The sequence below is a fragment of the Panthera uncia genome (assembly GCF_023721935.1).
Source record: "Panthera uncia isolate 11264 chromosome A3 unlocalized genomic scaffold, Puncia_PCG_1.0 HiC_scaffold_11, whole genome shotgun sequence".
In the NCBI taxonomy this organism is placed as follows: Eukaryota; Metazoa; Chordata; class Mammalia; order Carnivora; family Felidae; genus Panthera; species Panthera uncia.
In genome coordinates this window covers 71,824,689-71,839,216 of record NW_026057578.1, presented here as the reverse complement: position 1 = coordinate 71,839,216, position 14,528 = coordinate 71,824,689, and the positions used below count along the sequence as shown (strand labels likewise).

The following is a 14,528-nucleotide window of genomic DNA, read 5'->3' as shown; positions in this document are numbered from 1 at the left end:
CAGCTTACAAAGTTCATTTTTCTTTAACAATTTAGGTTTTGATTGTACTTTAGAGACCTTTTTATTTTTATAGGTGGAACAAATATAAGTGTGCCAAATCCAAATGGATAAAATAATGTTCTAATTTCAGATTTCTTCTTTTTAAATTTTTAGTTGTTGACCTCCTCTACTGGAGAGACATTAAGAAGACTGGAGTAGTGTTTGGTGCCAGCCTGTTCCTGCTGCTTTCATTGACAGTATTCAGCATTGTGAGTGTAACGGCCTACATTGTCTTGGCCCTGCTCTCTGTGACTATCAGCTTTAGGATATATAAGGGTGTGATCCAAGCTATCCAGAAATCAGATGAAGGCCACCCATTCAGGTGAGATGTCTGGAAAACAAGGCACACGTTGGCAACGCTGTAAACAGGATTAATTTTGAGACTTCATTCTATTTGTAGAATTACAGGCATGCATTTTTTACTGTTTAAAGATAATTGTAGATTTTTGCTCAAAACCTATTCCAAAAGCATCTGCTTTTGAGATTTTTGAGATTAAAGGTCATTTCATGGGCTCATGATGGAGAAAACTGGGATTGTGTGTTACTCGCTTAACTCTGCTGTGTGTTAGTAATATATATTTATTAGAACTAGGTATTGGTTCCCTAATTTTACTTTGGAAGCTATCTTTTTAACATGGTAAGGATTGGTGAAAGTTATATTTTCTTTACTGCATACTTTTCATGTTGATATTAGAAATACCTTTCTTTCCAACAGTGTATGTTTTTATATAATGCTGTCTTACCATCCCTTCTCTATCTAGTTTCCTCTTCTTGTTCCCTAAGGCATACTTTTGTATTACCCTTTGGTGAGCATCTGTATTAGCTTCTTGTCTCTAAACTATCATCTTCTGCCCTTATTTTTTACAAGTACACTCTAGCATCATATCTAACTGGTAATGGGACAAACCTCAGTTTGGGTCTTCTGCCCTCACTTCAGATTTACCATGTTTTTCCCTCACTTAAAAAAAAATGAGATTTAATTCACATACTATAAAATTCAGTGGTTTTTAGTATGTTCTCAGAATTGTACAACTATCACCATCCAATTCCAGATATTCTCATCACACCAAAAAGATATTTTGTACCCATTGGTAGTCACTTCCTACTCAGCTCCTGACAACCACTAACTCCTTATGTCTTTAAATGAACCTTTTTTTCTCAGACTTGTCAATTTCTATCAGTACACCACTATTATCCTCATGTCAGTCTCCCAATTTTGATGTTATCTTTGTTAGCATCTCACATAAAGAAGATAACTATGTTGTGTTGTTTCCCCCTGCTTCCTCAGTGTAGACCACAAGTCCATAAGCTGTATCCAAATCCAGTCTGCTGCCTGCTTTTGTAAATAAAGTTTTATTAGAACATAGCCATATTCCGTCACTTAGCTGTTTTCATCATGCTCTAATAGCAGGGTTAAATACTTGTGACAGAGACCATATAGACTTCAAAGCCTGAAATATTTACAAAAAAGTCTGCCTACTCTGGCTGGACTTCACTTGTTACCAAATTGGGTTCTGGTTACTTTGGTTTACTTTGACTTTTATGGATGTTGTCAGATTAATTTTTCTCAAATACCACTTTTATTGTATTTTTAGGCATATGGGCTCCCTGTTCACTACAGGATGAAGTCCACATATCTTTATCTTCTCTCTCATGTGCCCTTTCTAGGGTTTTGTGCCCATTGATGCTGCCTTTTTAGCTTCTCAGATGACCCTATATATTACGTTTTTTTATTTGGTTCTGTGTTTGATTTCAAGATGGAGCTTTTTGAAGAAGGCTTCTCTAAAACTAGGTCCAAATGATCTGAGGATTGATTTCCTATCTCACTAAATATGGCTTTGAAATGGTCTCTGATTGTTTTGTATATGGAATTTTTTTTACTCAAATGGATCCTGAATATTTAAAAAACTATTTGGTAAGGCAAGTATCTATGTGGGCATGAATGAGTATGTAACTACCTAGAACGTTATCTAGTTGGTATTAATATGTAAATGTAAACTGATTTTCACACTTCACAGAAGAGAGCTCCATCATTTTGCTTATTGTAAAGACTGGTTATTTGTTTCTCTCTAGCTCTCTTCGTATTAAGTAATGATGCTACATAAGTTTTAGGGAGAGACCAACATTGATGAATGGTTCTTATGTCCCTAGCCATTTATGTACAGACTGAATTTTCTGTACTGAAAACTCAATGAGACCGATGGTATTATTCACTTCACAGAGAGGGAAACATACTTGAAGTTCAGTAACTTGAAATTGCAGCTTCAAAATAAATGGCAGAGCCATATCATGCCATAAATCATAGAGGAATATGGTTTTTAGTTAGTTATACTGAAATATATAAAAACATTATCAAGCCAAAACTTCTAAATTATCTACGATATAAATTTCAGACGTTGTTTGATTTTAAAGAAGACTTTTGGGGAAAAAACCTAGTGATTTCCTTATTCTTTATTTCCTTAGAAACACTTTATTTTTCATTCAGAAGCCTTTTTTATAGTCATTATAAATTCAGCCAACATGCCAGTTTAATCCTGTTGGACAGTTTTTCTAAGTCCTCCCAGTCACACTGCTAGCAGTGGCACCCTTCAGTTTGTATTTGATACCTATGGTCACTGGACAAGATGCTGGCGGTGCTGGCGTGGGGTTATACTATCATGTCCGTGCCGGTTGAATGAATGGAAGTATCCATGGGACTTCATTGGTTGAGAGGGCCACATGTGTGCCTGCCTGCCAGGCGTCTTGTCTTCAGCAAGGATAAGAGCAGTGGTACAAAGGAACAGAATACCAACTTCAAGCTCTATCTGCTTCTGTTCTGTGTTTCTTAAAGCTATACAAATAAATTATTGCTGATTTAAGGGTAGATGTGAGTCTTTGATAATTTTTAACTTGATAATAACAATTTGATATTTGCTGGTTAATCAATAAAAGTTGGCTGAGTGCTATGCCATTGTAATAAAGATATATTCCTGGTTCTTAATAGTTTATACTTTAGTAGGGAAAATGTACAAGTATACACATTTCCAGGGCTGGATATGGCCAATACTATAATACTGCTACAAAAGAAAGCTACAAAAGAGTGCATTAGAATTGCATAATAGTGCCTTAGAGAAGAAGGAGCCACAGAGGCTTCATGTATGGGTGAGATTTGAGACAGGCTAACTGACTAGATATGCTATTACTAGAGGTGAGAGGAGAGCAGTGTGGATTGGGAAAACAGTATGGTGAACAAAGGCAGTAAGATTAAAAAATGTTTGATGAATGGCTCATATTTGGCTGCATCATAGTGAGTGGTGAGAAATCAGGTTGGAAAGGCTGAGGAGAGCTCTGGTTGAAAATTTGGAACCATAGAATCACAAAACGTTGGAGCCTGAAGAGATTTAAGAAGGTCTGTTTCTTTAATTTTCAAGTGGGAATCATGACCCTGAGAAGTCAAATGACCACAAAGTTACCTTATCTAGATAGTAGCAAGTGTCCTAACTCCTACCTGAGGTCAATCTAAATAGCACTGTTTAGGATAGCTCAAATAAAACTGATCTGGCATTGGCTGAAGGAATGGATTAGGATGCAGACAGATTAGAGATTGGTTTGGAGACAGATAAGAATACCCGAGTTGTAAATAAATGAACACTTGAACTAGAGTGCTAGCATCGTGAGTAAAAATGAAGGGACATAGTTGGGACATACTACAGAAGGAAACTATAGGATAAGGAGTTGTCAGAGGACTGTTGTTTCCAGTATGAGTAGCTAGTATCCATAGACATGGGGGAGTGATGAGGAGACTGGGGTTATAAGTAGCTATTTCTGACAGATAGAAAAGTTCTTAGCATTTCTGAGTTGGTTATACTCTGCCAAGATAAAATGGCTGCTTTGAAACAATAACTGATAAAACAGTTCTTGCATTCCTGCAGATGACTTTTCTTCTTCATTACAGTTCTCTTCTTAAATAAAACAATTCCAGCTATCTTAGTATAGATTAGGGCATCAAAAAGGGCAGTAACTATTATGTTTTACTAGCATTAGCACTATACTTCTGGCAGCCATTTCACAGCCTGGGCCTTGAGATATTGGGTAGTTTCCCCTGAAAGTTAGGCTGCGAGTGTGTAGTATTTGGGAACAGATAGAATCTTTGTTAGGAAAACCCAGTGACAGCCTAATGTCGGCTTGAAGAAAAAAACCAAGTCCCTAATAATAACTACCATTTTTTGAGTGCTTCTTTGTGCCTGCTTGTGTTAATAAGCACTTTATTCAGTGACTCCTCATGATAGTAACTTTCCAAAGTGACACAAGACAAGTAAGTGGCAGAGTTTAAGATTCAAGCCCAGATCAGTCTGACTTGAAAGCAAATGCTTTTTTCTGTGCTCCTCAGCTGACAGTGTGCATATCAATGAAATCTGCCCATTGCTTGGTGAAATTTTACATTGTGCTTCATTTAGAAAGAGTAGGTTTTTTATGGTAAAGTATTTTGTTAATGTCTTTTTTTACAGGTATGTAATTGCTGATTGACAGACATCCAGGAAAAATCACTCTGATCAGTGACAGGATGTGTTTTGTTTTCCAGGGCATATTTGGAATCTGAAGTTGCTATATCTGAGGAGTTGGTTCAGAAATACAGTAATTCTGCTCTTGGTCATGTGAACTGCACAATAAAAGAACTGAGACGCCTCTTTTTAGTTGATGATTTAGTTGATTCTCTGAAGGTAAGTTTATTTGCTCTTCATTTTTGACATAGAATTCAGTATCAAAAGACTGGAGTGTAAAATTCTACTTTTCCATATTAAAAGTAAATGACAAGTATGTAGTGAAATCAAATGACAAAGATGTACTGTCAACTTAAGTGTCAAAAATTAGAATCCAATCAACTATTTGAGATGGAAGAAAGTACTATTCTTTTTTAAAGGAAAATAATTTAGAAATTCATACTTTTGGAGATGATAAAGATGAGAAGTGGGAAAATTATACATTTATGATGAGCACTGAGTAATGTATACAGTTGTTGAAACACTATACTGTCCACCTGAAACTAATATAACAGTGTATGTTAACTGTACTGGAATTAAAATAAAAAATTAAATTTAAAAAATGCAACAACAAAAAAAGTGAGAATATTAAAGGGAATTTTCACTGTAGGAATGAAGATTAGATTTGATACCAGAATGTGATTTAATCTCTTTGCCTTTCTTTTAGAGTCTAGCACTTAATTTCTTAGCTTATGTGTGATTTATATATACACATAAGCTATTTTATATCTTGGACTCTTTCCCGAAATGTTTATTCTGGAAAAGTTCTGATACTTGGAACACCTCAACTAATCTTCAGTTAGTAATTACTGGAAGTCTTTCTTCAGTTTTTGGATTTTGCTAGAGTGACTGTTAGAGTCTCACCTTGCAAATAAACTTTCCTGGAGTTCACTGACTCAAAGCAAGCACTAAATCACCTTGTAACATGAGTTCTAAGCACTGAGACTTGAGTTCTTTACATAGAACTTACCATTTGTGTTTTGTGTGTTACTGTCTGTGATCATGCTTAAGATAGACTCATTTCCAGTCTAAGCCTGGGTAGAAATGTACTACGGTGGTATTTATAATTTTTCTTTGGTGAGAGATATGTACGAGATAGCAATTTATCATGCAGACCAAGGATATCATAGCAATACCGTGATTGGGCCTTTTGACTCAGTGAAGCAATTTCTGAACAGGTTACAATAGGTTTAAATGCTCAGTGCTTTTGACAAACATCTTAGCTTTAATAAGCCAGTAGATGGACATTATTTTCAGCTGTGTCCTTTCAGCGTCGGACTGGGAATCTCAGTTACTTACTAATGGCATTAATGGAAAATCATTTAGTTTCCTTTTATTAATATTTCTTTTGTATTTATAGAGTGCTTGCTTTTAGTGACATTCTGCAGTAGTGCTTTGATATTATCTGATGTCAGTCTGTAAATGAAACTATGATGGCTGTGTTATTTGGGATGTTTGATTAATTACTTTCAAAGGGAAAAAATAACAAAATCCTTTGGAGTAAGTGGAATAGAACCTTGTACATATGAGTGCCACAAAAAGCCAGTTCCTATTCATTGAAGTGATATATGCTACTTTATAGCTTATAGCTGGGGTAGATAGAACGTGTAAACCATTGAGGAGAAAGGTACTAGTGTGGTTTAAGAGGAAGTGGTTGTGGGTGGGAACTGGTTGAGAAAACACACTATACGTAGTGATAAAAGTTTCAAACAGCAAAGGACCATCTCTGAAGTTAGCAGTCAAAAATTGGTGGTGGGGGGTGACTTCAAACAAAAGCATTATGAAGCTTGATAGAGGAGAGTCATTGTTTTTATAGACTTGATAAAAATTGCAACACATAGAAACCAAAAGTCATCCTTCATGTTTACACAGTTTAGCCATGAAGGCAGCGCTCTGTATGTCTAAAAGATGTTCTTAAAGAAATCTGTTTAAAAATAAAACAAATTGATCTGGGAATGATGTGTTATGTTCCAGTTTTTACAAATTTTAATTGAAAGTTTCCACATGTCTTTAGTCAAAAGAAAATTCTGTTCTTTCAGATTTTATTGTCATCTATATACATTTCTAGGCGTAGACAGTTATGTGTGGAAATACTTGGCAAAGGCTAGAAGAGCATGAAAATGTTAGAGGAGGCTTGATGAAATACTCTAAACACCTTTTAAATTACAGATACGTGAAAATAGGATGAGGAAATTATATGAATAAGTTACTTCTAGAAGATGAATTATTTCATTTTGCTGTTAAAGCTCAATTTTTAATTTCCTTTGAAAATTACCTCAGGTCTTTGGTATTTTGTTGTTTTTTTTTTTGTTTGTTTGTTTGTTTTAAGCAGTTATGTTATTCACGATGGAGCTAGCATAAGCGAGAGAAACTGAACTTGATAAATTTTTGCCTTCAGTGACTTTTATATGTGTGACTTTGTAGCAGAAAATGGCACATAATGAGGCAGATTTAGTTTGTGAAACACTTTATTTTTATGAGGGTTTTTTATTTTTTTAAAACAAACATTGTTTCTTAATGTTGGGGGGAAAAAGGACATGTGTTAGAATTATAGTTTACTACTTTTTCTCCTTACAGATTAGCAGTACTTCTGAAAAGAGAAAAAGAAAAGTTACTTGAATGGTTTCCTTTAGTAGTGTTTTTTGGCAATCCCAGAGCTCAAGGAAAGCTGCTTGATGACTTCCCAGGTGGTGATTCTTCCTGGGCTCCAAACAAGTAACTGGTGCTTCATATATTAACATATAGAATGAACTTTGTTTGCATTTAGGTCTCAAAACCTGTTGAGGCAAAAGAATAAAAGGCAGGGTGTGTCTTTTTCTCCCTACCTTTGCGAAGGTGATGGGTATGAAGCACTTGGTAATTCAGTTGTAAATTCTGATAATACGCACAAAGGGTCTTCCTTGATAAGCCTAGTGGTTCTATTATTTGGGGGACTTCAGTTAAACCTTTTCTTTCTTTTTTGTTTCCTGTCCTGGGGTACGTAGGGTAACTCCAAAGCCAATAAACTTTTTCTTTTTACCCTTTGACCCCCTTTAAAATTAAAAATTAAAAATTGACCCCCTTTAATTAAAATAAAATCTTAATGTCATTGTATGTGAGTGGTACACATTCCATTTGTTTGTTTCCACTGAATAAGGGTACTGTATGTAGAAACACAGGATACTTGCCTAAAATGTCTCTTATTGAAAAAAGCTGACAAAAATCTTGACACTCTTGGCTCTTTATAAAAAATACTTAATAGTATTTCTTTTCTATAGATAGATTCTTGAGCATTTACCACTCTTAGTCCTCCACAGTTTTTGTTTATATAGAGAGCGTTTTCTTTTTAAAGAAAATGATTTTCCTTCTATTACTTTTTGCCTTTTAGCCGCAGCAGCTAATAGGGAGCCCTATTCTCTCTCCCTAAAGCAAGCAGTTCTCTCTCTCTCTCTCTCTCTCTTTTTTTTTTTTTTTTTTTTTTTACTTTTTCAGTATAAAAGAGAAATGTTGGCCCTATTAGACTGACTCATTGTATTTCCTATATTTAGATTTTCAGTGTTTTGAAAGTTTGCTAATAAATAGTCCTGGTCTCTCCAGTTTCCAGATGAATTTGTTAAATAACACTGAATTTTCAAAAACTTACAAGTACCACAGGCCCCCCGGGTGGCTCAGTCATTTGGACATCTGACTTCATCTCAGGTCATGAGATGACCTCATCTCATGGTTCTTGAGTTTGAGCTCCACGTTGGGTGTCAGCACAGAGTCCACTTTGGATCCTCTGTCTGTCTCTGCTTCTGCCCTGCTTGTGTGCACACACTCTTTCTCAAAATTAAACAAACAAACAAAAAACTTAGAGGAACCAGCTTTTTTTTTTAATATGAAATTTATTGTCAAATTGGTTTCCGTACAACACCCAGTGCTCATCCCAAAATAAGCACCAGCTTCTAATTGGAATTACTTTGATTTTGTATGATTCATCATTAGGAAAACGGATACCACCCTAAATTCAAGAAAATGAGTGGGAGTCTCATTTACAAGTTCTTAAATGTAGTTCTTAAATACACACGGTATCACGCTCTGTGGCATATTTAAAATAATAGCTTTCAAACAAAAATTTGAAAGAGGTTTCTCTATAACTCACTGCCTTCATAAATTTGGTGCCCTCAAATTTATATAATCTACATTTCTAGATTCTGGGTTACAGTTACCATTACTTTTATTTGAAACCTTCTTCCTTAGAAAATTTTAGAGCCACTATTCTTAGCATGTGAAACTTTTTCATCCCTTTGCTCATTACTTTTTTTTTTTTCCTTGACAGTGAGAGAGAGGAGCCTATTCTTTCAAATGTGATTAAAAACAAAACAAAACTCTCAAGGTTCATGAGCAGTCAGGCCTATTGAAAAAGACCTGATGTGAGATGGTGGTTATCTTTGTGCCTGGCCTAAGACTCCTTTTGGCAGTTGACTTGGACAGATACAAATAAGACATGTTTTTGCAATTTCTCCTTTTTAAATTCCCGTGCAGTAGTTCAATTTGTTTTGCTCCTTTGCAGGGAATTACAAGCTTCTAAGTCCTAGAGAAGATCTCACATGTCCACAGATGTAGCAACAATATATTTCCCAAAGGATTAATTTTAGTCAAATATGGCAGAATTACTAACAAAATATATCTAATTCCATTCAGTAGAACTTATTTCAAACATTAGTTTTTCACTGCAGCCAAATATTTTGTCCAGCGTTCAGGATTTGTTTTAAAGGTTATATTTCTTAAAGGGGTTTGTTCCATTGAGTGCCAGACATCAGGTGGGGAAAGGAGAATGAATGAAAGGAAAGCAAAGGAGGAATGTTCTGTAGTAAAATTAAGTAGCAAAAGCTGTGTATGTAGCCTTTTCTTAGCCTGGTGTACTTTATTAGTCTCTGAGAAGTCAGAAAGAGGCAGGATAATTTTATTAACCCAGTGATATTTGTTAACTTCTAAATAAGATCCATGACTACCAGAAAACAAGTTTAAGGTAGTTGAACATATTTAGACCACCTAGTTAAGGTTTAATTCTGTGATTGCTCTTATGTGTGAGGGATCTTTGATCGGGTTCATTTTAAAACAGTGGTTCTCAGTCTGGGCTGCAGATTGGAACCACCTGGGAGCTATAAAATTTACTTGCTACTAGGAAGGGGGGTTGGGGAAAGGAAGGAATATTGGAATATCTGTGGATATTGCCTGGAGAATCACAGTTTTGAAAGCTGTGGCATTAAACTCTAAGCCCCAGGCTATTGTTTTCCCCCTACTCCTTCCTCCCACTACCACCAGGCCTGTTGTAAAAGGAGGATATTTGACAGTCCCCACTGGGCTCAGCTTTGGAGCTTCATGAGTAAGGCTCCAAGTTTCATTAGTGGGATCCTGGCTTTTGAAACCTCAAATCTCAAGAAAAAAATCTAATAATTTTATTTACCAGATGCCATGTGTTTTAGGCAAAGGTTCTTATTTTTCTGTAACACAGCTTTGGGTGATAAAGCCTGGATTCAGTATGACAGTTCCGTGACTTTCAGTGAAAATATGTTAAAATTGTAAGAAAATTTCTAGCTATAGTTGTCTGAACATCAAGCATTCATAATGTTCCAGAATACAGTTCTTAAATCTGAAAGTGAGCCAAAAAAGGTCTGCACTCCAGAAATAGCTGACCCAGAAGAACTTTGAAATTCAGTTCTTGGGCTCTTATATAGTTATTAACATACACATTTTGACAGTTTCTGCTTTCTCTGGCTCACAGAAAAATTAGAAGGGAAATGGGCTAGGGAAAATGTAGGCAAAGTGATACCAATGAATAAGGCTGTAGATGTCAAAAAAAGGTCAAATAATTTTGAGTTTAAAAATGACAGCATGCACATTCGTGACAAATTTCCATTAATAATGGTTACTCTGTAGGTGGTTTTACTGTATGGCACAGCAGATAGATTCTGGAGTCAGATAAACTTTAGATCACTGTGACCTCTGGTCTGGCAACTTGCTTAATTGTTCTTTGTCTCGGTTTGCTCTTTGGGGATAATAATAGCACTTAACTTTTGGCATTGTGATGAGATTAACTGACCTAATATATTTGCCAAAGGAAAAAAAAAGTTAGTTGCTTTCATTATGTAACAGTTCCAGTAATTGTGCAATTGCTAGATGCATGTCCTTAACTACCATTCCTTTCTCTCTGATGGTGTATTCTCTGGAAAACCTTACTTAACATTTTTGTTTGGAGCCCCTGAAATGTAAAATTTTTTGCAATATTTAAAAATTCTGTGATACATAAAAATGTGAATTTCTGGTTTCTCTCTCAAAATGGGAAATTTCGGCAACATTGGCCTGACATACTTGCACGGCAATATTCTGTGGAGCCGGGGTGTACATGCCTCCCCTAGAGGGAGAATGTGTATGTCTATCTGTCTGCCTCCATCCTTAGTCATGCTTCTTCGTGCCTGTCGGTCACTTGTTCCACATTTAGTCCTCCCTCTGTTCTTTTCTTTGCCTTTGGGTAACGTGGCTTTTAGGAAGAGTGTCCTGCAAGAAGCAAGTCCAGTGACATTTGAGTCCCTTAGATAGCCTAGGTGTGAAGTCTTGGGCTTCTCTCCTTGCTGACCTGGGAGTGGAGCCTTGTGGGTGACTTAATGACCAAATTAGGACTTATTTTTAGCCTGTGTGTGTGTTAGTATCTGAATTCTGTCATGACAAAGGTGTCTTTACTGCTAAAGCAGTTTATTCTAAAATGTGGAAGGTTGATGCTTTTCCCTTTTAGACTTGTCGATAGTGATGGATGAAAACATGAAAATGTTCCTTAGCAAACTTGCTTAAATGCAGAAGTTAAAATTAGCTTCTGCAATAGGAGTCTGTAAAACTCCGAGACGGAAAAGCCTTGCTAACTGGAGTCATGCTGCAGACCTTTCTTACCTTGGCACTTGCTAAGACTGAGGCGGGGTGGGGAGGGGGGTGGTGGGGGGGGTGGTGGGGGGAGGTAGCATTTAATTTTTGATTTTCAGTTAGCAGGTATTAAGAATGCTTGGCATTTGGTCACTTGAACATTAAATTCAGTTGTAGAGGTAACCAGAGTGTTGCTATTTGTAGAACTGAAGTTGGTGGAGGAATCCAGATTGTATTCCTAACCTGTAGTAAATGTGAGCTTCAACACCTTAATTACTGCGTGGTACTCAGCTCTTAGTAGGTGATCAAATTTTGTTGAATGAATGAGTATCTGGAGGAAGACAGTTCAAGGGTCTGCAAACTACTGTCTGACCCATGGCGGGTTTTGATACAGCCTGAGAGCGAAGAATGGTTTTTATGTTTTTTAAAGGATAATATTCAAAAACTATTCAGAGACAACATTCCAAGAATATATGAAAGGCCCCCCCCCCCCCCACTATGGCCCGTAAAAGGAAACATGGTTATTATCTTATTATCTTACTTGAAAGGAAAGGTGTGCTGATCCCTCCTCTAGGAGATGGAGGGCTGTTGTCTGTCCCTGACTAATCACTGTAGACGGTGGCATCATATTGTGTTACCTGCTGACTAGGGCAGAGCTAATGCCAGACACATGAAGGCTTTTAATAGAAAGCAAAGGTATTACTGATTAAGAATATAATAAAATCCAGACTGACTTTGTGTTTTAAGTCTTCCAAGAACTGTTTCTATCATGTCATTGAGTCTGTACTATATGATGTCACCAAATTTTAGAATGGAAAGAAAACTCTGCAATCCTCTTGTCCAGCCTTTCATGAATAAAGTATGAAGAGGAAGCAAAGGACTTCTCAAAATGAAATCTCTTTTTAGAAGAGCCTTTCCCAAACTGCTTTATTTGATGATTTAAACACACACACACACACACACACACACACACACCTAGATTTTAAGACCATGATTACTGAAGTAGGAGAGTTTAGTTAATTCACTGCAGTCCCCTACCCGTAAAGAGGACAGTGAAATCTGACTGCTAGCAAGGTATTAAAACTCTTTATTCTTTAGTTGTCTGTATCTGCTGTGGTAATAATAGCACCCACCTCATCAAGTTAAGAGGAATAATTGAGTTAATATTTGTAAAGCATTTAAAACTGTGCCTGGCACTAATATAGTAAGAACTATATTGGTGTTTGTTAAATAAAGAAAGTAGTGACCAAAAGAATAATAATGGTTTTATTAATACATATACAAGTTTGAGACATCCTCATTCCCAGGGTTAACTGTGGCTATTAAAACATGTATCACTCGGCAGCCAGTGCTTCTGTTCCTTTGTAAAATGCCGGAGCTGGTAATTTTGGTACCTGAAACCCATTCTCGCTGATCATAAGTACTCCTGCCTGTTACTTATTCAGATGTCTGAGATTTTAATGTCTGAATTATTCAGCTCATGTGGATCTGAAGTACTTGTTAGTGCTTTAAAATCAGGTTTAATAGCAAATTCTCATCCCTTTTCAGTCTTCCCATGTAAAAGCTAAATGCTGTATTAAAGTTGAAGGAGGAAGGTATACCTTTGGCATGTTTTCTGATCTCAGAGAAAATTGAATCAACTACTTGGTAGTGTAGTCCAGACAAAATGAATCAAATCTATTTTAATTAGGATTCTGAAATTTTGAATTGAGACTGGTGACTTCAAGATGAAATATCCATATGTACCAAATCTCCAACGATTAGGCCTCTAGTAGGTTGGCCGTTAGATGGGATGCTTTTATTTGAAAGCTTCAACTTCATGTGAATTGTGGTTTTAATAGGCTAATGTTATTTTCTTACAGTTTGCAGTGTTGATGTGGGTATTTACCTATGTTGGTGCCTTGTTCAATGGTCTGACACTACTGATTTTGGGTAAGTCTATAAAACTATTTGAATGAAAAACTGTACAATAAAAGATGATTGTGTGTAGGAGCTTAAAAACATTTTAAAGGATTTTTTTGTAATGTTTATTTTGGGGAGAGAGAGAGTGAGAGTGGGGGAGGAGCAGAGAAAGGAAGACAGAATCTGAAGCAGGCTCCAGGCTCTGAGCTATCAGCACAGAACTTAATGAGGGGCTCAAACTCAACAAGCTGTGAGATCATGACCTGAGCCAAAGTCGGACACTCAACGGACTGAGCCATCCCGGCACCCCAAGAGACACTGTAGTGGAGAGAATTCTTATGTTGTGGGGAAGACAGGACGTATATTTGAGGTTGTGATCTCTTCAGCTAAATTGCTGATACTGATACTGTGTATTGAATTGCTACTTTAGTTCCTGAAGAATGCTCCAGTTAATAGTGATAAACCAGATGGGGGCTGGCCTCATCTGATGGTGCAGGCATAAATCACACTAACCTGGGATGCCTGTATTTTATAAGGTCTGTGTGACGTGATTTTAAGCTAGGAATGGTTCCTGCAGCATCCCTTGGTTAATTCACTCACTGCTCTGCAGTGGTTCCCCACCAGCAGGTGCCTCCAGGAGATCCTTGTGTATTTATTCATTCGTTAGGAACACTGCCTAGCTATCTTAAGAGTTTACCATTGTCCGTGTTTGTTCCCTAAACCCTCCCAGTCGATTTTAAAGGCTGTGTATTTCCTTTTTCAGCTCTGATTTCACTCTTCAGTGTTCCTGTTATTTATGAACGGCATCAGGTAATTTCTTAAGTATAGATTTCAGGATACAAGTCTCACTTTATTACTTCAAACAGATGTATTATTGCCAGTTTCCATAGCCTTATAAATATGAAAAATGTGGTTTCTTCAGCCTTTATTAAGCCCTTAATTTGCCGGAACAGAGTAACGGTTAATAAGACTCTACCAACGTTAATTTTCTAGTAACTCCTTTATACCTCTCTTTCAGGCGCAGATAGATCATTATCTAGGACTTGCAAACAAGAATGTTAAAGATGCTATGGCTAAGTAAGTACTTAAAATCTGCAGCTCTTGTTTTCTTTTTTACTAAGGACAAGGTGTACTGGACTTTGAGAACAAAATGTAGTATTTTCATCTTCTAGGCATAATGGGTAGCAAATC

At 36.6% G+C, this 14,528-nt stretch overlaps 1 protein-coding gene across 3 annotated transcripts in view; it reads left to right on the top strand.

Annotated features, from left to right (window-relative positions):
- The window catches only part of RTN4 (reticulon 4), a 72,357-nt gene that overhangs the window by 56,553 nt on the left and 1,276 nt on the right, over nt 1-14,528 (top strand). For all 3 annotated transcript variants that reach the window (XM_049650253.1, XM_049650252.1, XM_049650254.1), the window contains 5 exons: nt 154-361; nt 4,601-4,739; nt 13,298-13,367; nt 14,101-14,147; nt 14,356-14,414. In XM_049650253.1, the coding sequence (XP_049506210.1) occupies nt 154-361; nt 4,601-4,739; nt 13,298-13,367; nt 14,101-14,147; nt 14,356-14,414 (523 nt within the window). The remainder of the gene's footprint in view (nt 1-153; nt 362-4,600; nt 4,740-13,297; nt 13,368-14,100; nt 14,148-14,355; nt 14,415-14,528) is intronic.